Source organism: Rhinoraja longicauda, chromosome 23, assembly GCF_053455715.1.
Source record: "Rhinoraja longicauda isolate Sanriku21f chromosome 23, sRhiLon1.1, whole genome shotgun sequence".
Lineage (NCBI taxonomy): Eukaryota > Metazoa > Chordata > Chondrichthyes > Rajiformes > Arhynchobatidae > Rhinoraja > Rhinoraja longicauda.
In genome coordinates, this window is record NC_135975.1 from 35637425 (window position 1) to 35662739 (window position 25315).

The 25315-nt window shown below is 50.4% G+C and overlaps 1 protein-coding gene across 3 annotated transcripts in view; it reads left to right on the forward strand.

Moving 5' to 3' along the window:
- Window positions 1-25315, forward strand: part of elk3 (ETS transcription factor ELK3) — a 42173-nt gene that overhangs the window by 13828 nt on the left and 3030 nt on the right. For all 3 annotated transcript variants that reach the window (XM_078420218.1, XM_078420217.1, XM_078420219.1), the window contains 2 exons: window positions 11726-11934; window positions 14558-15352. In XM_078420218.1, the coding sequence (XP_078276344.1) occupies window positions 11728-11934; window positions 14558-15352 (1002 nt within the window). In that variant the 5' untranslated portion in view covers window positions 11726-11727. The remainder of the gene's footprint in view (window positions 1-11725; window positions 11935-14557; window positions 15353-25315) is intronic.

A 25315-nucleotide genomic window follows, 5' to 3' on the forward strand; every position in this document is an offset into this window, starting at 1 on the left:
TCCTACTAGTTACACTGTTCGTATCACTCTGTTATCACCTCTTCCACCGCCAACAATGGACCATTGTGGGCTCTAACTTTCTTGAGCATCAGTGCCGGCTGTGATTTGTTTAAAATCTTTTCATATCTCTAGTCTCTCTCTCACTCCCTTGACTCTTAGTCTAAAGAAGTGTCTCGATGCAAAACGTCACCCATTCCTTTTCTCCAGAGATGCTGCCTGACCCTCTGAGTTACTTCAGCATTTTATGTCTATCTTCAGTGAACCAGTATCTTCAATTCCTTCCTACACAAGTAGTTTTGAAAGGTTATTGTAGTTATGTAGGAAACACCCGTGCAAGTTTATATAGTGAAAACTTCCTCAAATGCACTGGGATAATGACCAAATGATTTTTAAAAAATGGATTCACAAAATGCTGGAGTAACTCAGCAGGTCAGGCAGCATCTCAGGAGAGAAGGAATGGGTGACGTTTCGGGTCGAGACCCTTCTTCAGACTGATGTCAGGGGGGCGGGACAAAGGAAGGATATAGGTGGAGACAGGAAGATAGAGGGAGATCTGGGAAGGGGGAGGGGAAGAGAGGGACAGGGGAACTATCGAAGGTATTTATTCACAAAATGCTGGAGTAACTCAGCAGGTCAGGAAAATTGATGTTCAGGAAAGGATAGCTTTGGGCACCAAGGACAAGCTCCACACCACCAGTCAGGCAAGATACTGGGTGGTAGAGTTGCTGCCTCACAGCACCAGAGACCTGGGTTCGATCCTGACTAAGGGTGCTGTCTTTACGGAGTTTGTATGTTCTCCCTGGGCCCTGTGTAGGTTTTCTCCGGGATCTCTGATTTCCTCCCACATTCCAATAGGGTTGCTAACTATCCCATATTAGCCGGGACATCTCGTATTTTGGGCTAAATTGGTTTGTCCCGTATGGGACCGCTCTTGTCCCGTGTTAGTAGGGTTGCCAACTTCCTCACTCCCAAAGAAGAGACAAAGGGTGACGTCATCGCCCCGTGCCCCATGTAACCTCACCCAGCCAGCGGCCACGTGCCCCGCTCCACCAATGGCGGCTGCCGAGGCCAGACAGGTGGGAATGGGGAGGAGATTGAAAGGACGTGCATCTGGTGGGTTTAGACAGCTTAGTTTAATTGAGAGACATAGCGAGGAAACAGGCCCTTCGGCCCACCGAGTCCGCGCCGACCAACGATCCCCACACACACTAACACTAAACGACACGCTCGGGACAATTTACAATTCTTACCTCAGCCAATTAACCTACAAACCTGCACGCCTTTGGAGTGTGGGAGGAAACCGGAGCACCCGGACAAAACCCACATTGGTCACAGGAGAAGGTACAAACCCCATATAGACAGCATTCGTAGTCGGGATTAAACCCAGGTCTCTGGGGCTATAAGGCAGCAACTCGACCACTGCACCGGGGACAGAGCGTAGCTGATCTTCAAAATGGTCACCTCATCTATGCTTGGTCTTGCTGATATAGAGGAGACCACATTGAGAATAACAAATGCAATGTTTCACCTCTCCTTCCCATTGCCACCCCTCATCTTCCCCACTGCCACAATGAGGCCAAACAGCACGAGAGGAACAACATCTCGTACTTCTCTTACTACTTGTACAACACCTCGTACTACTAGCTAACTCACGATGGCAGGAGCGCTGAATTTTCTAGTCTACGCACTCTCGAGGTCCTTTTACCACTTGCACCAATCCATCCAGAATGTTTCTCTCTTTGTTCATTTCATCCATGCCTCCTCCTGCTGTTCCCAAGGCTCATCACTCTCCCCCAGCTTGTTCATCTCCCCTTCACTCACACACCTGCCCACCTGGTGGAGAGACACATAATGCCGGAGTAACTCAGCAGGCCAGGCAGTGTCTCTGGAGAAAAGGAATCGGTGACGTTTCAGGTCGAGGCCCTTCTTTAGATCAGTTCACCTTGGTTTCTTCTCCCCCAGTTCACCTTTCTCATCCCCCTTCTCCCACCTTGCTCCATCTGCCCACCCCTTCCCTCACTTGTGATGGAAGGAACTGCAGATGCTGGCTTACCCCAAAGATAGACACAAACGCTGGAGTAACTCAGCAGGCCAGGCAGCATCTCTGGAGAAAAAGAATAGGTAACATTTGAGGTCGAGACCCTTCAGACCCAAAACGTTACCTATTCCTTCTCTCAAGAGATGCTGCATGGCCCACTGAGTTACATAGAAACATAGAAAATAGGTGCAGGAGGTGGCCATTTGGCCCTTTGAGCCAGCACTGCCATTCATTCATTACCCTAGCATTTTGCCTTTGGTATAAACCAGCATCTGCGGTTCCTTCCTACACATTGTGTTCGCCTAGCTTGACACAAAGTGCCGGAGTAGCTCAGCAGCTCAAGGCAGCATCTCTGGAGAAAACCGATGGGTGACATTTCGGGTCGGGGCCCTTCTTCAGACATGCCTCCGAGTGTGAGCCGAGTTTGGATTAGGTTCCGAACGCAATCTTTGAGCCCGAGTCTAAAGGGCTGAAACTCAACCTCGGCTGGCAGTGTGGACAAACACCTTGAGCCTTCCTCTTAATTCTCGCCTTGCGCTGAACACGCCTCCCTGTAGACGTTGGACTGCAGTTTACAGTGCGGCATGCTCATAAGTTACAGGGAGCAGAATTAGGCCATTCGGCCCATCAAGTCTACACCGTCATTCAGTCATGGCTGATCGATCCCGCTCAACCCCATTCAACCGGGAGATGGGGAAAGACTGGAAAGATGAGCAGGAATTTCTTTAGTCAGTTGGTGGTGAATCTGTGGAACTCATTGCCACAGATGGCTGTGGAGGCCAAGTAAATGGATATTTTCAAGGGAGAGATTGATAGATTCATGATTAGTACAGATGTCAGGGGTTATGGGGAGAAGGCAGGAATATGTGGTTGAGAGGGAGAGATCAGCCATGATTGAATGGCGGAATAGATTTGATGGGCCAAAAGGCCTAATTCTGCACCTAGAATTTATGAGCGAGGGTTCAGTGTGATGCCAGGTTGTTGAAATGTTCCTTGTACAGTTTATTAACTGAGTACTCAGACTTGTTTATAAGGAAGAAAGTAGATGAAGCCATCTGATTCATCCAATTTGAACTGGGCTGAGAAAGGTACCGTGCATGTACGGAGCCCCCTAGTGGTCACAGGGATTGCAGCAAGACCTCAGTACAGCACAGTACAGTTGTGCGGCACGGTGGCACAGCGGTAGAGTTGCTGTCTCACAGCACCAGAGACCCGGGTTCAATCCTGACTACGGGTGCTGTCTGTACGGAGTTTGTACGTTCTCGTAACCACGTGGGTTTTCTCCGAGAGCTCCGGTTTCCTCCCACACTCCAAAGACGTCTAGTCCCTGGAGAACAAGCTGGATGACCTCAGGGTGAGGATCAGATTCCAGAGGGACATAAAAGACGGCAACATCTTCTGTCTGACCGAGGCATGGCTGACCCCGCTGGTGTCAGATCAGGTGATCTGCCCATCCGAATCCTTCACTGTTTTCCGGGCGGACAGAACGGAAGAATCCGGGAAATCCAAGGGCGGAGGAGTCTGCTTCATGACCAATAATAACTGGTGCAACCCTGGAAATATTAAGACGCTTTCTCGTTCCTGCTCGCCGGACCTGGAACATCTGACTATCTCATGCCGACCATTCTACCTTCCCCGGGAGTTCAGCTCGGTGATCATCACAGCCGTCTATATCCCACCGCATGCGGACGCCGACGTGGGACTGTCGACCCTACACGATGTGTTGTGTCAACACCAAAACAAGAACCCTGATGCGGCTGTGCTGGTGGCTGGAGATTTCAATAGGGGAAATCTCAAAAAGGTCATGCCCAACTTCTACCAACACATCACGTGTGTCACCAGAGGGGAAAGAACTTTGGGCCACTGCTACATGCCGTTCAGGAAAGGCTACAAGGCCGTTTCCCTCCTTTTGGAAAATCTGACCACGCTGCCATTTTCCTGCTGCCGGAGTATAAACAACGGATAGTACGGGAAACGACAGTGACGAGGGACGTAAAGCGGTGGGCTGACCATTCAGAGGCCATGCTGCAGGATGCACTGAGCGAAGTCGACTGGAATATGTTCCAAGCAAGTTCCAGAGACGTCAGTGAGTTTGCGGAAGCAGTTACGGACTTCATTGCCACAATAGCCGATACCATTATCCCCACGGTAAGGGTCAGTATCTTCCCTAACCAAAAACCCTGGGTGGACAGGTCTATTCGCGTGGCCTTGAATGCTCACACCGCTGCTTACAACTCTGGCCTGGCATCCGGTAACATGGACGACTACAAGGGAGAGTCCTACCGACTGCGAAGGGCAGTGAAGGATGCAAAAAGGAGATACCGGGACAAGATGGAGTCACAGATGGAGCAGCAGGACACCAGGCGCCTTTGGCAGGGGCTACGGACTATAACTAGCTACCGGTGCAGCACCCTCTCAACCGGAAGTGCCGGCTCCTCCTTAGCTGATGATCTGAACTCTTTTTACGCACGGTTTGAGATGGGTAACACCACCAGCTCGTCGTCTAAAACAGCACCGAGGGGGCGCTGGCTAGCGAGGCTGGAGGGGGATCCACCGCCGGGGATGTGCACACATTCTCGGTGTCCGAGCACGACGTGAGGTGAGCTCTGACGCGTGTGAACACGAGGAAAGCTGGAGGCCCAGATGGCATATCTGGGCGAGTACTAAAGTCTTGTGCTACTCAGCTTGCTCCAGTGCTCACCACAATACTCAACCTCTCCTTGGCCAAGTCCGTGGTCCCTGCATGCTTCAAAAGATCCATCATTGTTCCGGTGCCAAAGAATGCCTCTCCAGCGTGTTTAAATGACTACCGACCGGTGGCCCTCACCTCGGTTGTCATGAAATGCTTTGAGAGGCTGATCAAGAACCACATCTGTGTTTTCCTCCCTCGCAATATGGACCCACTACAGTTCGCACACCGTCCGAACAGGTCCACGGATGATGCGGTCTCCCAGGTTCTGCACACCGCTCTCTCTCATCTGGACAGCCAGGGGGGCTATGTGAGGATGCTGTTCATTGACTTTAGTTCAGCTTTCAACACCATAGTCCCCAGCTACTGAGAAGCTGCTGGAACTGGAGCTTAACACTCCCCTGTGTGCCTGGGTCCTGGACTTTCTCACCGCCAGGCCCCATATGGTCAGGATGGGGGAACACACATCTAGCTCCCTCACCCTGAACATAGGATCCCCCCCAGGGTTGCGTCCTTAGCCCCCTACTGTACTCCCTGTACATACATGACTGTGGGGCCAGGTTCAGCTCCAACTCCATCATCAAGTTTGCTGATGACACTGTGGTGGTGGGCCGGATCTCCAACAACGATGGAAAGGCCTACCGGGAGGAGGTGGCTGATCTGGCACTCTGGTGTCAGGACAACAGCCTCCTCTTGAATGTCACAAAAACTAAGGAGCTGATTGTGGACTTTAGAAGGGCTCAACATCCAAGGACGTACACGCCACTGGAAATAAATGGGTCTACTGTGGATAGGGTGAGCAGCTTTAAATACCTGGGAGTCCACATCAAAGAGGATCTGACATGGACAACACAGATTGCCGCACTGGTGGGTAAGGCAAAGCAGCGCCTTTACCACCTTAGACAGCTGAGGAAATTCAGAGTGTCTCTGAGGATCCTTCAATGCTTCTACTCTGGGGCTGTAGAGAGCATCCTGTCCGGCAACATCACAGTCTGGTTTGGGAACAGCTCTGCCCAGGACAGGAAGGCCCTGCAGAGAGTAGTGTGTTCGGCAGAACGCACCATGGGAACTACACTCGTCCCCCTGCAGGACCTATACATCAGGAGGTGTAGATCGAGAGCAAGCAAGATTATGAGGGACCCCTGCCACCCCAGCAACAGCTGCTACGGTCAGGCAAACGCCTCCGCTGTCACGCTGTGAAAACGGAGAGGATGAGACGGAGTTCCTTCCCACAGGCCATCAGGACTGTTAACTATTATAACTCCAGGGACTACATTTTTTTTCTGTATTCATTTTAATTTATATGCTGTTATTGTAATTTATTTTGCACAATCAGCAGGCTTTGCCACTTTCATTTCACTGCACATCTTGTATGTGTATGTGACAAATAAACTTGACTTGACATGACTTGAGGTTTGCAGGTTCATTGGCTTTGATAAAAATTGTAAATTATCCCTGGTGTGTAGGGTAGTGCTAGTGTACGGGGACAAGGCGGGCTGAAGGGCCTGTTTCCATGCTGTATCTCTAACTCTAATCAAAATCTATTGTTCCATGCAGAACATTTTCAACTGATGTCCTTGAAAATGGTGTCACAGGTACATAGGGTGGTCAAGAAGACTTTTGACACATTGGCCTTCATCAGCCAGAGTATTGAGTATAGAGGTTTGGAGGTTATGGTGCAGTTATATAAGACGTTGGTGAGTTGGCATTTAGCGTATTGTGTTCAGTTTTGGGAACCATGTTACAGGAAAGACGTTGTTAAGCTGGAAAAGGATGTAGAGAAGATTTACGAAGATGTTGCCAGGACTAGAGGGTCTGTGCTATAGGGAGAGGTTGAGCAGGCTAAGACTATTCCTTCGAGCGCAGGAGGATGAGGGGTGATCTTTTAGAATTGTACAAAATCATGAGAGGCATAGATTGTGTAGAGGCACAGAGTCTCTTGCCCAGAGTAGGGGAATCGAAAACCAGAGGACATAGGTTTCGGGTGAAACATAGAAACATAGAAAATAGGTGGACACACGCTGCTGGGCTGTTCCCCGAGACGTTGTCCTGAGCCGCTGAGCTCCGGGATTAGGCTTCCACATTAGGACTGGACTGCCCGAGGCAGGAGAGAGTGTCAGTTGGCCAGGAAAATCCGTTAATCGTCTCAAATATCTCAATAATTTCTCCCTGTAATCTCCTGCACCCAGGGACGTAACCTTCCTCGACTTAGCAAGCTGCCTTTGTGAGTTAACCCTTTTAGCTCGAGATTGTCCAGCAGAATATGTTTTTGTGGTCTCTGCTCCACCCTGCTATTCTGCTGTAATTTCCCACCCCTTCCCAAAAGCTGCCAATCCAGCTTTGTAGATAGACACAAAGTGTTGGAGCAACTCCAGCTTTGTAGATAGACACAAAGTGCTGGAGCAACTCAGGCAGCATCGCAGGAGAAAAGGTATAGGTGACATTTTGGGTCAGAACCTTTCTTCAGACCCAAAATGGCACCTATTCCTTTCCACCAGAGTTTCCTCAGCCTTACGCGCTGAGTTCCCCCAGCATTTTGAGTCTATCTTCAGTGTAAACCAGCATCTTCACGGAAAGGGTGATGAGTGTATAGAACAAGCCGCTGGAGGAGGTAGTTGAGGCTGGGACTATCGCAACATTTAAGAAGCAGTCAGAAGAGGACAAGTTTAGAGGGATATAGGCCAAACGCAGGCAGCTGGGTGTAGTGTAGATGGGGCTTGTTGGTTGGGGTGGGCAACTTGGGCCAAAGGGCCTGTTTCCATGCTGTGTGACTGGCTGTCTGCAGTTCCTTCCTATACAAATTCTGCTTAGAGGTTCATTTGTGCAAGGTCAAATGTAGGCAGAGCTGTATAGTGGAAAGTTTCTTGGTATCTTGGTATCTTACTCCACACTTTGGAGTTTGCAGCGGCATTTTTTGTTTGTCCTTCGTTCCTTTGTCCTCGGGTAGATTCCCCAAAATGGCGGCACTGGTAGCCCAATAGGTCAAGGGTGATTTTCTTTTCGACCTCACTGGTGAGCAAAACACTTGTTTGCTCTGAGAACCGTCAGATTTTGCTAATCCCAATTTAATTCATTTTGAGTTACTTCTCCCTAGACTCCCATCACCTACCCCTTTACCCAGGGGCGTATTTATGGAAAATAGCGCCAATGGCAAGCACTGAAATTATATTGTCTATAAACCGAATGCATAGTTATCATGAGCACCAAAGGCACATAAAAGGTGTATAGTACATAATTCCTTTATTGCAAGGAAAGACTGCAATCCAATATTCACTTGTTTGGGGACTCATCAAAAACATGGATGAAATGTGCCGCTTGTAGACGGCTGCCTTAGATGTGGAGTTGGAACGGGGACACGGAATCCTACACTGATTTGGTACAAGTGGTATTCACTTGTTTAAATACAACTGCTCGCGATATTTATTAGGATACATCGTTCCCCCCTCTCCCCTCCATACTTCGTAAACTACTTTCCATTACACTTGCGCCACTACACATTAGAGAACAACTGTCCTCGGCGAAGATGGCTTGTCTCACTTTAACAGAAACTGCTCTGTGGCCCCCCCCTTCAAGTGGCGCCCAGGACATCCCTGCCATACCTTAGATACGCCACTGCCTTTGCCTCCCCCCGGTGGGTTAAGCAGTTCTTGTGTGCTTCTTGAATTCTCGCTTCCCCGACTAACAATAGGCCCACCAGGACACCACCCTGCCTGATGAAGGAAGGAACTACGCCTGTAGTCAGGATCGAACCTGCTGGCGCTGTGAGGCAGCAACTCTACCGCTGCGCCACCGTGCCGCCCGGTAACTCTGGCAATTCAGCTGGGTTTCTCTGGCGATGGCTTTTTCTGCGCTCTCTCCCCTCCCCCGCCCCCCACACTTTCTGCACAAAGAACATGCACGCAATGGTCTCCCCCCCCCTCCAACCTCTCGATCCCTGGGAGCATTCTCCTGCACTCCTCTCATGCCACAAAAGCCAAGTCATCAATTTTCCAGCCATGTATTTATCCCAAAATGAAAACAGATTCAGCATGAGCTCCACAACTTCCTCTTGTATTGCAGCCGCCTTGGCTTTAACCCACTCGCCCTTGAAAGTGACATTTGAATCTTTCATCTGATTGATGTGCACTGTTCCCTGATCGTCCCATCCCCACTCTCCCCGCTCCACATTGAGAACGCTCTGATGCATCTACCTCAGCTGCCGTGCAGATCCCCTCCTCTCCCCGAAGGATTGCAAGGAAATCACACCCTCTCGACCCAAAACATCACCCATTCCTTCTCTCCAGAGATGCTGCCTGACCCGCTGAGTTACTCCAGCATTTTGTGATCCCTTCCTTTGACTGCATTTACACCTCACGCTGCCTCGGCAAGGCTAGCAGCATAATCAAGGATGAGACTCGCCCTGGCCACTCCCTCCTCTCCCATTCGGCAAAGGGTGAAAACGCACACCTCCAGATTCAGGAACAGTTTCTTCCCAGCTGTTACCAGGCAACTGAATCATCCTCTCACCAGCTAGAGGGGTGTCCTGAGCTACTATCTACCTCATTGGAAACTCTCGCACTATCTTTGATTGGACTTTATTGGACTTTATCTTGCACTAAACGTTATTCATGTTGTCCCCTTTGTCCTGTGTCTGTACACTGTGGACGGCTCGATTGTAATCACGTGTAGTCTTTCCACTGACTGGTTAGCACGCAACAAAAGCTTTTCATTGTACCTCGGTACACGTGGCAATAAACTAAACTCGAACCTCTGTGCCTAGTTGTGTCCGATCACCAATGGCCTCCTGCAGCTCTCTGCACCCTCCTACCCCCTCTACAATGCCTCATAAAATAGTCTCGGCAGTAAATCCGCTTCATCTTCCTGCAGCAACGTGATGGATAATTAAACTAAAGCTGATGTCTCTGGGCGCGTCTTCGGTTACAGCTAATTTCAGAGCTCAAGTTATCTCCAATCTCAACTAATTACCTCATCAAGTCAATGGGCTTCCTCCAATTCAACGTTGTTAACTGTTCCCTCTCAAATGCCTTCTGGAAATAAAACGTAGTAGACCCTTTGGCCCACAATATCCATGATGGCCATGATGCCAATTTAAGTTAATGTGGGGAAAATTAACAGAGGGGCTGGAAACATGGGGATTGGTGTGTACTGCCTCAGTGTAATGAATTGTATAATGTTACAATCTTGTACTTCAGCATAATTGTGCTAATGTAGAGTTAGATTTTTACTGAACTGCATACAAAAAAGAATTTTGCTGTAATAATAAAGCATCATTGAACCATTTGTCTTTAGTTTAGTTTAGAGATCCAGCACGGATACAGATTCGGCCACCGAGTCCGCGCCGACCAGTGATCCCTGCACATTAACACTATCCTACACACACTGGGGACAATTTACACTTATACCGAGCCCCTAAACCCACAAACATCTTATCGTCTTACTCCACAACTTGGGATTTTGCTCCTTCTGTTAATCTTTGCCCCGGTCCGTCTGCCTATTCCTTATCCTCTCTTCCCGCCATCTCTCCCCCATTCCCTTTCCCTACTCCCTACTTTGTTTGTTTGTTTTATTTGTGTACATATGTGTGTGTGTGTGTGTGTGTATATATATATATGTTTATGTATGATCTACATATATATGTGTATTTGTGAGTATGTGTGTATGTAAACACATTGAACTTTTTTCTCTCTCGTCATTATATTGTTTACAGTGCACTTTGTTTACATATTCTGTTTTGCTGCTGCAGGTAAGAATTTTGTTGTTTGATCTGGGACACAAGACAATAAAACACTCTTGACTCTCTTCATCTTGGCATAACTTGCCCAGAATTCCACAATCCAAAGACTTGCAGCTCTGTAGGTGAATTGGCTTTGGTAAAATTGTAAATTGTCCCTCTTGTGTAGGATAGTTCTAGTGTACAGGGCGATCGCTAGTTGGCACGGACTTGGTGGGCCGAAAGGCCTATTTCCACACTGGAGTTAGTGCTGGAGTAACTCAGTGGATCAGGCAACATCTCTGGAGAAAAAAGATGGGGTGACGTTTTGGGTCGAGACCCTTCTTCAAGTGGCAGTCATGCTAGATCACCAGATGTGCAGTCCTGGTGTAAATCAGCACCTGTAGTTGCTAGTACCAACTGGGGAAGCAGGGGTTGAGTGGCCACTCTTGCTTCTCTCCGTACAGTGGTAAAGAGCCAGCAGTGGGCTGTCTGTGAATCTCCCAGCGTCGAGGACAGGGCGAGGGATGTAGGTGCTGGTTGAAAGCATGTGAGAGGTTATCAAGTGTGCACGGTGGTGCAGCGGTAGAGTTGCTGCCATACAGCGCCAGAGACCCGGGTTCCATCCTGCCCACGGGTGCTGTCTGTACGGAGTTTGCACCTTCTCCCCGTGACCTGCGTGGGTTTTCACCGGGTGCTCCGGTTTCCTCCCACACGCCAAAGACTTACAGGTTTATAGGTTAAATGGCTTTGGTGAAAATTGTAAAATTGTCCCTGGTGTGGAGGATAGTGTTAGTGTGCGGGGTAATCAGTGGTCAGCACAGACTCAGTGGGCAAAGGGCCTGTTTCTGCGCTGTATCTCTAAACTAAACGAAACAACTAAACAGAGGCTTACAATGTCTTTGTGTGTGTATGTTGCAGGTATGGAGCGGAGAGGAGGAGGGGTGGGGGTAGGGCGGGGTGGGGCCTGAGAGGTTGATGGCGTGCGGGTCTGACAGTGTCCTGGTGTGTGTTGCAGGTGTTGGAGGGGGAGGGGGAGGGGGAGGGGGAGACTGATGATGTGCGGGTCTGACAGTGTCCTGGTGTGTGTTGCAGGTGTGGGGGGCGAGGGGGAGGGGGGGGGGAGGGGGAGGGACTGATGGCGTGCCGGTCTGACAGTGTCCTGGTGTGTGTTACAGGTGTGGAGTGCGGAGGGGAGGGGGAGGGAAGGGGAAGGGGGAGGGGTAGGGGTAGGGACGCCAGGGACTGATGGCATGCGGGTCTGACAGTGTCCTGGTGTGCTTTGCAGGTATGGAGAGTGCCATCACCCTCTGGCAGTTCCTGCTGCAGCTGCTGCTCGACCAAAAGCACAAGCACCTCATCTGCTGGACATCGAACGACGGCGAGTTCAAGCTGCTGAAGGCAGAGGAGGTGGCCAAGCTGTGGGGGCTGCGGAAGAACAAGACCAATATGAATTATGACAAGCTGAGCCGTGCACTGCGATACTATTACGATAAGGTACTGAGCGGGGTGGCTCTGGGATGCCTGATCCAACTGTTGAACCTTCCCAAGCTGACCTAGGCCCAACTCAACAAAGCACCAGTGAAGGGAGGTGCGCACTTGATAACCCCACATGCCTTGTTTGTGTTGCCCCATACTATGGCGGCACGGTGGCGCAGCGGTAGAGTTGCTGCCTCACAGCGCCAGAGACCCGGGTTCCATCCTGACCACGGGGGCTGTTTGTAGGGAGCTTGTACGTTCTCCCTGTGACCACGTGGGTTTTCCCCGGGCACAAGATGCTGGCGTGGAACGGAGGGCAGGCGTGTAAATCCTCCCCACCCAGTCCGCTAAACTCCCACGCTTTGTTCCAGTAAATGGGTGGGGGCGTCTCCAGTGAGTTCTAACTGTGAGCAGCCAGTGAATCATTTTAGGCAGAGGAAATATAGTTTCACTTTCTTCTCGTAGCCAGATGAGTGTTGGAATTCAGGGGAGCAGGGATTATCCCACTTTCCCGTGCACATCCTACACACCAGGGACAATTTACGGAGGCCAATTAACCCGCACGTCCTGGGGAAGTGGGAGGAGAGCGGAGCACCCAGAGAAAACCCACGCGGTCACAGGGAGAACATGCAAACTCCGCACAGACAGCACCCGAGGTCAGAATTGATCCCGGGTCTCAGGCGCTTTGATGCAGCAGCTCTACCCGCTGTGCAACTGTGCAGGTTGAGGGAGATGTTGTTGTCTTGAACAAGTTTCTCTCCGTCCACTATTCATACTCGTGCCCACTGCAGTGGTGACATTTGCAATCTTGTAAATGGAGTTAGAGACGAATATGGGCACACGGTGGTGAGTGTGGTTTTTGGCAAAGTAATTAAAAATAAATAACTGAAATATCACATTTACATAAGTATTCAGACCCTTTACTCAATACTTTGTTGAGGCACCTTTGGCAGCAATTACAGCCTCAAGTCATCTTGGGTATGACGCTACAAGCTTGGCGCACCTGTATTTGGGTAATTTCTCTCAAGTTCAGTCAGGTTGGATGGGGAGCGTCGATGCACAGCTATTTTCAGGTCCCTCCAGAGATGTTTGATTGGGTTCAAGTCCGGGCTCTGGCTGGGCCACTCAAGGACATTCACAGACTTGTCACGAAGCCACTCCTGCATTGTCTTGGCTGTGTGCTTAGGGTCGTTGTCCTGTTGGAAGGTGAACCTCCGCCCCAGTCTGAGGTCCAGAACACTGGAGCAAGTTTCATCTTTCCCTCAATCCTGACTAGTCTCCCAGTTCCTGCCACTGAAAAACATCTCCACAGCATGATGCTGCCACCACCATGCTTCACCGTAGTTATGGTATTGGCCAGGTGATGAGCGGTGCCGCTTGGCATTCAGGCCAAAGAGTTCAATCTTGGTTTCATCAGACCAGAGAATCTTGTTTCCCATGGTCTGAGAGTCCTTCAGGTGCCTTTTGGCAAACTCCAAGCGGGCTGTCATGTGCCTTTTACTGAGGAGTGGCTTCCATCTGGCCACTCAACCATAAAGGCCTGATTGGTGGAGTGCTGCAGATATAGTTGTCCTTCTGGAAGGTTCTCCCATCTTCACAGAGGAACTCTGGAGCTCTGTCAGAGTGACCATCGGGTTCTTGGTCACCTCCCTGACCAAGGCCCTTCTCCCCCGATTGCTCAGTTTGGCCGGGCGGCCAGCTCTATGAAGAGTCCTGGTGGTTCCAAAGTTCTTCCATTTAAGAATGACGGAGGCCACTGTGTTCCTCGGGACCTGCAATGCTGCAGAAATTGTTTTATAACCTTCCCCAGATCTGTGTCTCGACACAATCCTGTCTCGGAGGTCTACAGACAATTGCTTCGTCTTCATGGCTTGGGTTTTGCTCTGACATGCACTGTCAACTGTGGGACCTTATATAGACAGGTGTGTGCCTTTCTAAATCATGCCCAACCAATTTAATTTACCACTGGTGGACCCCAATCAAGTTGTAGAAGCATCTGAAGAATAATCAATGGAAACAGGATGAACAGAAGCTCAATTTTGAGTGTCGTAGCAAAGGGTCTGAATACTTATGTAAATGTGATATTTCAGTTATTTCTTTTTAATTACGTTGCAAAAATTTCTAAACGTCTGTTTTCGTTTTTTTATTATGGGGATTGATGATTAAAAAAAAAGAATTGAATCCATTTTAAAATAAGGCTGTAACCTAGCAAAATGTGGAAAAAGTGAAGGGTTGTGAATACTTTCTGAATGCACTGTATATCTGGTTTCCCTCTCCCTGACTCTCAGTCTGGAGAAGTCTGCCTCTCTCTCCGTCCCTCCCCCTCACTAGTCGTTCTGCTAGTTTCACTGTTTGTATCCCCTCATTATCACCTCTTCCACAGCCATCAATGGACCATTGTGGGCTCCACCTTTCTTGAGGCATCGGTGCTGGCTTTGCACATCTCTATTTTCCCTCCCCCTGACTCTCAGTCTGAAGAAGGGTCTCGACCCACATTGTCACCCATTCCTCCTCTCCAGAGATGCTGCCTGTCCCGCTGAGTTACTCCAGCAATTTGTGTGTATCTTAGGTGTAAACCAGCATCTGCAGTTCCACCCCCTGCATTTTTAACTGCTTTTGTTTTCTTTCTTTCTCTCCGCAGAATATTATTAAGAAGGTGATCGGGCAGAAGTTTGTTTACAAGTTTGTCTCGTTTCCGGATATTTTAAAGATGGACCCACTTGCTGTGGACTCTGGCCGGGAGCACATTCTGCTGCAGGACAGGGAGGGTGAGGTGGGGTCCACTGGTGAGGGAGGGGAGCAGCAGCAGGTGACATTGAGCAGCAGCCGGAGCCCCAGCCGCAATGACTACATCCACTCGGGCCTGTACACCTCCTTCACCATCAACTCCCTGCAGAGCCGCTCCAACTTCTTCAAGGCCATCAAGATGGAGAAGCCCGAGGAGAGGGTGGTGAGAAAGCCAGTGCCGGGCGATGAGGTGCGGACTGTCATCAGATTCGTAGCGAACAAGAACGAGAGGTCGGCTGCCGTGTCGCTGCCGCCGGTCACGGTCGGGCTGGCGCACTCCCCGTCGCCCGAGACCGTGGTGTCGCCAGCGTTCTTCACGGCCGTCTCATCAAAGGCGGCGTCCCTCAGCTCGGCCATGGTGTCTCCGTGTGCGGCCTTGCCGCCAGAGTACCAGGAGGCCTGCATTATTGAACTGGATGCCAGTGACTGTGAACAGGCCACTCAGCCCCTGAACCTGTCCGCAGGCCCCAAGACCAAATCCCCCTGCCTCGCAGACCAGAGGCACAGCCACCTACCAAAGACTAAGAAGCCCAAAGGCCTGGAGATCTCAGCACCTTCTTTAATCGTAACTAACACAGACTTCAGCTCCATCGCCCTCAACAGCCCAGCACTTCCATCAGGATCTCTCACTCCCTTTTTCACCGCACAGGTCAGTCGCGTCGTTTGTTAAGAAAACGTAATGTTCAACAAGGATCTTATAGTCACGAGTTTTTAGTTGCCTTAAGGCAAGTCAAAAGGAGTTTTCTTGTCATAAGCGCAGGTGTGGTGAGCTACAGGTACAATGAAAAGCAACATTACAGGCACAGGCTCAACACATTGAGCATTCATTTTACTTTGATGGAGAGGAATACATAAGAGGAATGGTTTAGTTTAGTTTCGAGATACAGCAGGCAAATAGGCCCTTCGGCCCACCGGGTCCGCACCGGCCAGCGATCCCCACACATTAACACTATCCTACACACACTAGGGACAATTTTTACATTTACCAAGCCAATTAACCTACATACCTGCACGTCTTTGGAGTGTGGGAGGAAACTGAAGATCTCGGAGAAAACCCACGCAGGTCACGGGGAGAACGTACAAACTCCGTACAGACAGCACCCATAGTCGGGATCCAACCCGGGTGTCCGACACTGCATTCGCTGTATCCGCTGAGCCACTGTGACCCCCCTAATTGATCGAGTAGACGCAGAGTATCTTGGCCAGAGTAGGGGAATCGAGAACCAGAGGACCGAGGTTTAAGATGAGGTGGGAAAGATGTAATAGGAACCTGAGGGATAACCTTTTCACACAGAGGGTAGTGGGGTATGGAACAAGCTGCTGGAGGAGGTTGTTGAGTCAGGGGCTATTTAGTTTAAGAAAGATTTAAATGTTTAAGAAACATTTGGTCTGGTACAGGTTTAGAGGGATATGGACCAAACGTGGGCGGGTGGGACTAGTGTAGATGGGACATATTGGCTGGTGTGGGCACGTTGGGCCAAAGGGGCTGTTTCCACGCTGTAAGACTCTATGACTCCAATTGTATATTACTTGTGCGTTGTACCTAAAATGATACATGATACATAAATGATAATACATTACACATAAAATGCACATGAGGTGTAGTGAGAAAAGTGCACACAATAGTGCACACAATAGAGCTCAGAGTGGTGCACACAAGTGTACACAGTGTCGTGCAGTGCACAGTGTTGTACAAATTAGTGCACACAATAGTGCACATACTAGTGCACACACTAGTGCACATAATAGTGCAAGAGGTGGACCATAGTGCTCTGTTGCGAAGGTTGGATTTGAGTTGTGTGGGCCAGCCTGGGACAGGGTAGTCCAGGGTTGTAACTGTTCCTGTACCGAGTGATGTGAGACTTCAGGCTTCTGAGCCTCCTACGTAAAGGTCGCAGCGAGAAGCGGGCAAGGATTCTTGACGATAGATGCCATTTTCTTGCTCCTTTGCGATGCTTCTGCTGGTGGGGGAGGGTGTGCTGGAGATGGACTGGGCTGAGTTCACCACTCAGCAGTCTCTTGGGTTCCTGTGCTTTGGGATTGGCGTCGCAGAGTATGATAAACCTGGGTACGTGGTGACGTGCCGAATCTCTGTAATCTTCCAAGTAAGCACAGGCATTGGCGTGCTTTCTTCATGGTAACATATATGTGCTTGGCCCAGGACACCTCATTCTCATGTTATCGCCCAGGAATTTGATATTTCTAACTTTCTCCATCAATGAAAACTGGCTGTGGTCTCCTGTCTTCCCCTTTATGAAGTTAACGATTTGTTGCTTGGTTTCATTGCTGTTTTGTGCAAGTATATTTTTAGTTTAGTTTAGAGATACAGGCCCTTTGGCCCACAGAGTCCATACTGACCAGTGATCCCCACATATTAAAACTATCCTACATTAGGGACAATTGTTACAATTAAACTAAGCCAATTAACCTACAAACCTATATGCCTTTGAAGTGAGGAAGGAAACCGAAACCCACGCAGGTCATGGGATGAACGTGCAAACTCCGTACAGACAGCAGTACAGTCGGGATCGCGGCCTCAATCAGCAATGCTTTCCAGTTCCGTTCCTGTACTCCAACAATGGTGGTGACGTGGGAGCTGTGCTAAAACACACGGGCACGGGTATGGCGAGAGTGGACCGGGGCACTAAGCACGTAGCCTCAAGCTCAACCTGTGTTGATGGTCAGTGAGGAGGAGTTATTGTTATCCACCCACATGGACTTTGGTCTGCCCATGAGGAAGTCTTAGTTTGCTTTAGTTTCGCGATACTGTGCAGAACCAGGCCCTTTGGCCCAGCGATCACCCCGTACACGATCACTATCGTACAAACCGAAGACAATTTACAATTTTACCGAAGCCAATTAACCTACAAACCTGTATGTCTTTGGTAGTGGGAGCAAACTGGAGCACCCGGAGAAAACCCACACGGTTACGGGGAGAACGTACAAACCCTGTACAAACAGCACCCGTAGTCAGGATGGAACCTGGGTCTCTGGCGCTGTGAGGCAGCAACTCTACCGCTGTGCCATGTTGCCGCCCTACAGTGGTACAGCAGCAGTCGAGTGTGTAGTGTCCTCTGGTGTTGAAGGTGGTCGGGCAGAGAAGTCACCGAACTCATCTGTCAGCAGTGATGGGGAAGGCTCCAGGGCACACTGTCCTGTGCTTGCTGATTGCTTTGCTCCACTGCCCAAGTACAGGCATACGTCTGCCTGAGGCGGGCTGTGGACTGCGGTCAAGATGAGGCCCGGGATCTTTCACGGAAGGTAGAACAGTCGGCACTGCCAGATGTTGCAGGTCGGGCGAGCATGAACGCGACAAAAACACTGCAACTGGTTTATGATGAAGCAGATGCTACCGTCTGAAACATGCAGTGAGTGGAAAACCCGCAGCTGGACTGTCATGCCAGAGAGTGGGGGGGTGAGCCTTGCTCCATGAAACGGTGTACAAAGCACTCCAGCATCTTTCTGACACAGCAGTCTTGCTGTTAGGCCTTGTGCCTTGTTCTGCACTGATTGAACGTTGGCCAGAAGGGATGCAGGGGTGGTGGGACGAAGGCCCCTACACTTCAGACTTCCCTGGCAAACACCTTTCTAGTGGAGTGGAGGCCTCCCCCATGTGTAGCAAGGAGCTGCAGATGCTGCTTCACACCGCAGATAGACATCAAATGTGGTCAGCTCAGCGGGTCAGGCAGCGTCTCTGGAGAAATAGAATAGGTGACGTTTTGGGTCGGAACCCTTGTTCAGACAGAGTTTGCAAGCGCAGACTGCGTGTTTTCTTGGTTGTGTGAGAATCTTCCTCTGCCATGGAGACATAGAGCTAGAGAGCATGGAACCGGGACATGATAACGGAATTGGCAGAGGACTTGAATGACTATGCCTGCGCCACATTGCTAAACTAAACTAAACTAAACTAAACTAAAGACCCTGATGTCGGGTTGCCAACTGTCCCATATTAGTCGGAACATCCCGTATTTTGGGCTAAATCTGTTTGTCCCGTACGGGACCGTCCTTGTCCCATATTAGACCCGGGGGGCACTAGTGGCCCAGAAACAGTATGCCCGGACACTTTAGGCCCGGAGGTGCTGTAGGCCCGGGGGCGCTGTAGGCCCGGACACTTTAGGCCCGGGGGCGCTGTAGGCCCGGACACTGTAGGCCCGAACACTGTAGGCCCGGACACTTTAGGCCCGGGGGCGCTGTAGGCCCGGACACTGTAGGCCTGGGGGCGCTGTAGGCCCGGACACTGTAGGCCCGGGGGCGCTGTAGGCCCGGACACTGTAGGCCTGGGGGCGCTGTAGGCCCGGACACTGTAGGCCCGGGGCGCTGTAGGCCCGGACACTGTAGGCCTGGGGGCGCTGTAGGCCCGGACACTGTAGGCCCAGGGGCGCTGTAGGCCCGGACACTGTAGGCTGGGGGGCCGCTGTAGGCCCAGACACTGTAGGCCCGGGACGCTGTAGGCCCGGACACTGTAGGCCGGGGGGCCGCTGTAGGCCTGGACACTGTAGGCCGGGGGCGCTGTAGGCCCAGACACTGTAGGCCCGGGGGCGCTGTAGGCCCGGACACTGTAGACCCGGGGGCGCTGTAGGCCCGAACACTGTAGGCCCGGGGGCGCTGTAGGCCCGGACACTGTAGGCCGGGGGGCCACTGTAGGCCCAGGGTGCTGTAGGCCGGGGGGCCGCTGTAGGCCCAGACACTGTAGGCCCAGAGGTGCTGTAGGCCCGGGGGCGCTGTAGGCCCGGGGGCGCTGTAGGCCGGGAGGCCACTGTAGGCCCGTACACTGTAGGCCCGGGGGCACTGTAGGCCTAGACACTGTAGGCCGGGGGGCCGCTGTAGGCCCGGACACTGTAGGCCTGTACACTGTAGGCCGGGGGCGCTGTAGGCCCGGACACTGTAGGCCCGGGGGCGCTGTAGGCCCGGACACTGTAGGCCCGGGGGCGCTGTAGGCCCGGACACTGTAGGCCGGGGGGCGCTGTAGGCCCGGACACTGTAGGCCGGGGGGCCACTGTAGGCCCGGGGCGCTGTAGGCCGGGGGGCCGCTGTAGGCCCAGACACTGTAGGCCCAGAGGTGCTGTAGGCCCAGGGGCGCTGTAGGCCCGGGGGCCCTGTAGGCCGGGAGGCCACTGTAGGCCCATACACTGTAGGCCCGGGGGCGCTGTAGGCCCAGACACTGTAGGCCGGGGGGCCGCTGTAGGCCCGGACACTGTAGGCCTGTACACTGTAGGCCGGGGGCGCTGTAGGCCCAGACACTGTAGGCCCGGGGGCGCTGAAGGCCCGGACACTGTAGACTAACGGAGTGTGTTCAGGGAACGGGGCCAAGTGTGTTCGCCTAACAGAGGTTGCGTAGCAACTCGCCTCCCGGTCATTGGTGGAGCGGGAGCACATGGCCGCTGGTTGGGTGAGGTCATGTGGGGTGCAGGCGGCGATGTCACCTTTTGTCCCTTATTTGGGAGTTAGATCGTTGGCAACCCTACCCTGACTTCACCTGTGAGGAAAGGAATGAAAATAACAAATCAAAGTCGGCATCCTGGCTTTGATTTGTCCTTTTGCATACCTTTCATTTATTTGTTCGTTGTACTTTTTCTACCTCAGGTTTCCCTTTCCCCTGATTCTCAGTCTGAAGAAGGGTCTCGCCCCGAAATGTCACCTATCCCTTCTCTCCAGAGATGCTGCCTGAGCCGCTGAGTTACTCCAGCTTTTTGTGTCTATTTTCGAGGCCTCCCCAATGCTCGCTGGTGCAGTGCTTGTATTCCAGGGGCCTCCTGAGCTCATCGGATCCAACGGGTGATCGTAAGATCACCCGTGCATTTAAATGTCTTAAAAACCCAATGCCCACTGCTTTGGCTATGGCTGCAGACCTCTGCTTCCAAAGGCCAGAACGTGAGTAAACAAACAGTCTCCCACACGCTGCCTGCAAAATGTCACCTCTGCCCACAACCACTTCTGTTCCCTTGATAAGTAAATGTAAATTAAAACATTTTTTCAATTTGAACATGTTCATAATGGGAGCAAAATTAGGACATTCAGCCCATTCCGCATACTCCGCCATTCAATCACGGCTGATTTATCTCTCCCTCTCGACACTATGCTCCTGCCTTCTCCCCATAATCCCTGACACCCGCACTAATCAAGAATCTATCTATCTCTGCCTTAAAAATACCCACTGACTTTGCCTCCGCAGCCGTCTGTGGCAATGAATTCCACAGATTCACCACCCTCTGACTAAAAAAAATCCTCCTCATCTCCACTCTAAAGGTACGTCCTTTTATTCTGAGGCTGTGCCCTCTGGTCCTAGACTTTTCCACGAGTGGAAACATACACTCCATCCAGGCAATTATGCATTACATTTTAAGAAATGCATCTTCAGAAAGAATGTGAATGTTTTATTTTAACAAATGTTCATGTATCTTGATGTTGGGACAAAGGCTCCTCTGAGCATAATCCACCTGCAGACAGAGGTTACTGAGAGCACCCTCTGATGGACAATGGAAGTCTCTCCACCACTCTCCCACTGAACCCAGACAGAATGGCAACAAAACATTTCCCACTGAGTTTGTCTAAGGGCTCCGTTCCCCTCTGCTTGTGGCCTCAAGGAGGGAGAAGGACAAAGAGAGAGAGAGGGAGGGAGAGCGTGGGAGGGAATGGGAATGTTTATGTGGGTGGCACAGTGGTGTAGTGGTAGAGTTGCTGCCTTACAGCGCCAGAGACTCGGGTTCAATCCTGACCACGGGTGCTGTCTGTATGGGGTTTGCGTGGGTTTTCTCCGGTTTCCACCCACACTCCAAAGACGTACAAGCTTTTTACATTAATTGACTTTGGTAAAGATTGTAAATGGTCCCTGTTGTGTGTAGGATGGTGTTAGTGTACGGGGATCGCTGGGCAGTGCCATGCTGTATCACTAAAGTGATCTAAAGGACATTTGCAATCATTGGCTATTTATAAGGACATCACATATATAATGACAGGTTCAGATGTTCATGGTATCAGGCAGGGTTCTTGGCAGCATCCTGGGGGATTCTGACACCAGTGGTTTCAGCTCCAGCCCGTAGGTCGGCCCATGTCACAGTTGGACATTGCTCAATTAGTTGCACCATCCCCCCACTCACCTACGATATTAAAATCAGACCAGCTCAGCCTGTGGCTGGAAGGAGAAGGTGTTATGGTGCTGTATGAAAGTGTGCTCATGTGTAAGCAACATTTATTATAAACCAGTGGTGGCACAGCGGTAGAGTTGCTGCCTTACAGCGCTTGCGGTGCCAGAGACCCGGGTTCCATCCCGACTATGGGCGCTGTCTGTACGGAGTTTGTACCTTCAACCCCGTGACCTGCGTGGGTTTTCTCCGAGATCTTTGGTTTCCTCCCGCACTCCAAAGACGTACAGGTTTGTAGGTTAATTGGCTTGGTAAAACTGTAAATTGTCCCTAGTGTGTAGGATAGTGTTAGTGTGCAGGGATTGCTGGTCGGCGTGGACTCGGTGGGCTGAAAGGGCCTGTTTCTGCGCAGTATCTCTAAACTAAACTAAAGTTGCTGTCTTGCAGCGCCAGAGACCTGAGTTTGATCCTGACTATTTTCGTGGTATGGACGGAGTTTGTATGTTCTTCCTCTGACCCATGCGGGATTCATCCCACATTCCAAAGACGTGCAGGTTTGTAGGCTAATTGGCTTCCGTAAATTGTCCCTCGTGTGCAGGATAGAACTAATGTGCGGGTGATCGCTAGTCATCTGTTGTCACACTGTATCTTTAAACTAAACTAATAAGCTGAACTAAAACATAGAACCGTGTGGCACAGGCCCTGGCCCAGGCCCTTCAGCCCGCAATGTCTGTGCCTAACACAATGCCAAGATAAACAAATCTCACCTGCCTCCATCTATTCCCTGCATATCCATGTGCCCATCTAAAAGCCTCTTAAACGCCACCCGTTATCTTACAAATTCATGAAATGGGCTGGACTTTCCAGGTTTATTCAGGATTTTCCATGTATCGTGCTATAATGTGATTAATCTGAGGGGTGTTTGATATTAAGCTGATTGGCCTCGTGATTCCTGCTTTCTGTCTCCTTTTTTCCAATGTAGAAGTTACATCCACTTTATTCCAGTTGCTTGGAATTTTCCCTAAGTCTAGGGAAGTTAAAAAATTTAACATATATAACATATAACATATAACAACTACAGCATGGAAACAGGCCTGTCCGGCCCTACCAGTCCACGCCGACCATTCTCCCTGACCTAGTCTCATCTACCTGCACTCAGACCATAACCCTCCAATCCCCTCCTATCCATATACCTATCCAATTTACTCTTAAATAATAAAATCGAGCCAGCCTCCACCACTTCCACCGGAAGCCCATTCCATACAGCCACAACCCTCTGAGTAAAGAAGTTCCCCCTCATGTTACCCCTAAACCTTTGTCCCTCAATTCTGAAGCTATGTCCCCTTGTTGGAATCTTCCCCACTCTCAAAGGGAAAAGCCTACCCACGTCAACTCTGTCCGTCCCTCTCAAAAATTTAAAAACCTCTATCAAGTCCCCCCTCAACCTTCTACGCTCCAAAGAATAAAGACCCAACCTGTTCAACCTCTCTCTGTAGCCTAAGTGCTGAAACCCAGGCAACATTCTAGTAAATCTCCTCTGTACCCTCTCCATTTTGTCGACATCCTTCCTATAATTTGGCGACCAGAACTGCACACCATACTCCAGATTTGGCCTCACCAATGCCCTGTACAATTTCAACATTACATCCCAACTTCTATACCATGGGAACTTTCTCACCAAAAGGGCACAAAGTGCTGATGTAACTCAGCGAGTCAGGCAGCATCTTTGGAGAACGTGGAGAGACGACATTTCGGGTTAAGAACCTCCATTAGCTCTATCCATGTTCTGCAGAGATGCTGCCTGGCCTGCTGTGTTCCTCCAGCTGAGATCATAAATTCTAGGAGCAGAATTAGGCCATTCAGCCCATCAAGTCTACTCCGCCATTCAATCATGGCTGATCCATCTCTCCCTCTCAACCCCATTCTCCTGCCTTCTCCCCATAACTCGTACCAATCAAGAATCTGTCAGTCTCTGCCTTAAAAATATCCATCGACTTGGTCTCTACTGCCTTCTGTGGCAATGAATTCCACAGATTCACTATCCAAGAAATTCCTCCTCATCTCCTTCCGAAATGTACGTCCTCTTATTGTGAGGCTGTGCCCTCTGGTCCTACACTCTCCCACTAATGGAAACATCCTCTCCACATTCACTGTATCCAGCCCTTTCTGTTGTGTTCTTTTTGCATTTAAAGCAGCACCTGCAGTTCCTTTTTTCTGCACATCCAAACTTTCTCACCAGCCAAAGATGGACACAAAATGCTGGAGTAACTAAGTGGGACAGGCAGCATCTCTGGAGAGAAGGAAAGGGTGACGTTTTTGGGTCGAGACCCTTCAGACTGAATCAGAGGGGAGGGAGATACAGAGATAAAGAAATGTAAGGCGTGAAAACGAGACAAAGGGGATGCAGATCAAGAAAAATGTAGAATAGATCATTGTTAGCGAGGAGAAGCTAACAACAAAGCAGAGATAAAATGTAACTGAGGACAGTCAGACTAGTCGGAGAACTGGGAAGGCGAAGGGATGGAGAGAGAGGGAAGGCAAAGTTTACATAAAGTTAGAGAAGTCAATATTCATACTGCTGCCTTCAATGGGATCCCACCACTAGCCACATCTTCCCATCTCCACCCCTTTCCGCTTTCCACAGACTGTTCCCTCTGCAAATCCCTGGTCCACTCGTCCCTTCCCACCCAAACCACCCCGTCCCCAGGTACATTTCCTTATCTGTGTATCTCCCTTTCAATAGACAATGGGTGCAGGAGTAGGCCATTCGGCCATTCAAGCCAGCATCATCATTCCCCGTGAATCATGGCTGATCATCCACAATCAGTACCCCGTTCCTGTCTTCACCCCATATCCATTGACTCCACTATCATTAAGAGCTCTATCTAACTCTCTCTTGAAAGCATCCGGGGAATTGGCCTCCACTGCCTTCTGAGGCAGAGAGTTCCACAGCTGCACAACTCTCTGAGTGAAAAAGTTTTTCCTCATCTCCGTTCTAAATGGCCTACCCCTTATTCTTAAACTGTGGCCCCTGGTTCGGGACTCCTCCAACATCAGGAACATGTTTCCTGCCTCTAATGTGTCCAATCCCATAATAATCTTATAAGTTTCAATAAGATCCCCTCTCATCCTTCTAAATTCCAGTGTATACAAGCTCAGTCGCTCCAGCCTTTCAACATACGACAGTCCCGCCATTCCGGGAATTAACCTCGTGAACCTACGCAGCACTCCCTCAATAGTAAGAATGTCCTTCCTCAAATTTGGAGACCAAAACTGCACACAGTACTCCAGGTGTGGTCTCACTTGGGCCCTGTACAACTGCAGAAGGACCTTTTTGCTCCTGTACTCAACTCCTCTTGTTCTGAAGGCCAACATTCCATTAGCTTTCTTCACTGCCTGAAGTTAGAGAAGTCAATGTTCATACCACTGGGATGTAAACTACCCAAGCGAAATATGAGGTGCTGTTCCTCCAATTTGCACTGAGCCTCACTCTGACAATGGAGGAGGCTCAGGACAGAAAGGTCAGATTG